This window comes from Geospiza fortis, unplaced genomic scaffold, assembly GCF_000277835.1.
Source record: "Geospiza fortis unplaced genomic scaffold, GeoFor_1.0 scaffold392, whole genome shotgun sequence".
Taxonomy (NCBI): Eukaryota; Metazoa; Chordata; class Aves; order Passeriformes; family Thraupidae; genus Geospiza; species Geospiza fortis.
The window spans coordinates 221,437-222,329 of record NW_005054541.1 but is presented as its reverse complement, the minus strand read 5'-3'; the positions used below and the strand labels follow the sequence as shown (position 1 = coordinate 222,329).

Genomic DNA, 893 nt, shown 5'->3' with positions numbered 1-893 from the left:
GACCCCCAGGCACAGCTGGAGGCCGACAAGAGGGCTGTCTACAGGTGAGGCAAGATAATTGCATTCATTAATGCCTTTTAATTAATGGTTTCGTTGCTGTAATGCATCAATTATTCCATTATTGTGGGTTGTTGCATCAGTTCGGTGATGCATTAATTAATGCATTGGTTGGTTGATGCGTTCGTTATTATTATGCCTTATTAATCTGCTGTTCTTCTAATGCATTAATTAACACATGGGAAGGGGGAATTAGCAATTAGCTCCTTTTTAGCAATAATAACCATTGATTGTAACGTGTGGTGATGGAGCTCCTTCGTGGATATTGTTCTGCAGCATCTCTGCCCCTTCAAAATATTTAAAAAACCCCTAACTTTACCTTTTTGGGGACAAAGCCATGTGACTTAAGGCTGAACAAGGAGTGAATCACACATTAACCTGAAATGTGCTATTCCTGCATCTGTACAGGATGTGGGCAGTAATGGGCAAGGGATGGGGGGCTCCTCCAGTCCATTTTTTGGTCAATTTGGCCATAATAATATATAATATTCTTATATGTGCTTATATGCTTATAGTATAACTACTATAAGTAATGTTTTAATTATGTAAATAGTATAATTATATAAGTAAGATTTAATTATACAGGTGATATGTGATAATTTACAAATCACAGAGCAATGATGCAAGAGTAACAATATTCTAATAAAATTAGGATTAAAGTTTAAGGTTTAGGATTAACCTATCAATGACCAGGGCTGTGGGGGCTTGTGAACCAAAAAATTGCAGGTTAGACTTGAAGGAAATAAAATATTTGTCCTACAAATATCAAATATTGCAAGGCTGAAAGGTCTGAAAAAGCGGATGAAAGTGTGGAACAAACTCACTCATTCCCAGGA

General features: G+C 36.6%; 1 protein-coding gene across 1 annotated transcript in view; it reads left to right on the top strand.

The window, feature by feature from the left end:
* PKNOX2 (PBX/knotted 1 homeobox 2) overlaps positions 1-893 on the top strand; it is a 48,743-nt gene that overhangs the window by 26,496 nt on the left and 21,354 nt on the right. The window contains exon 6 of the mRNA XM_031063890.1: positions 1-44. This exon is cut by the window's left edge and continues 30 nt beyond it. Coding sequence (XP_030919750.1) covers positions 1-44 — 44 coding nt within the window. The remainder of the gene's footprint in view (positions 45-893) is intronic.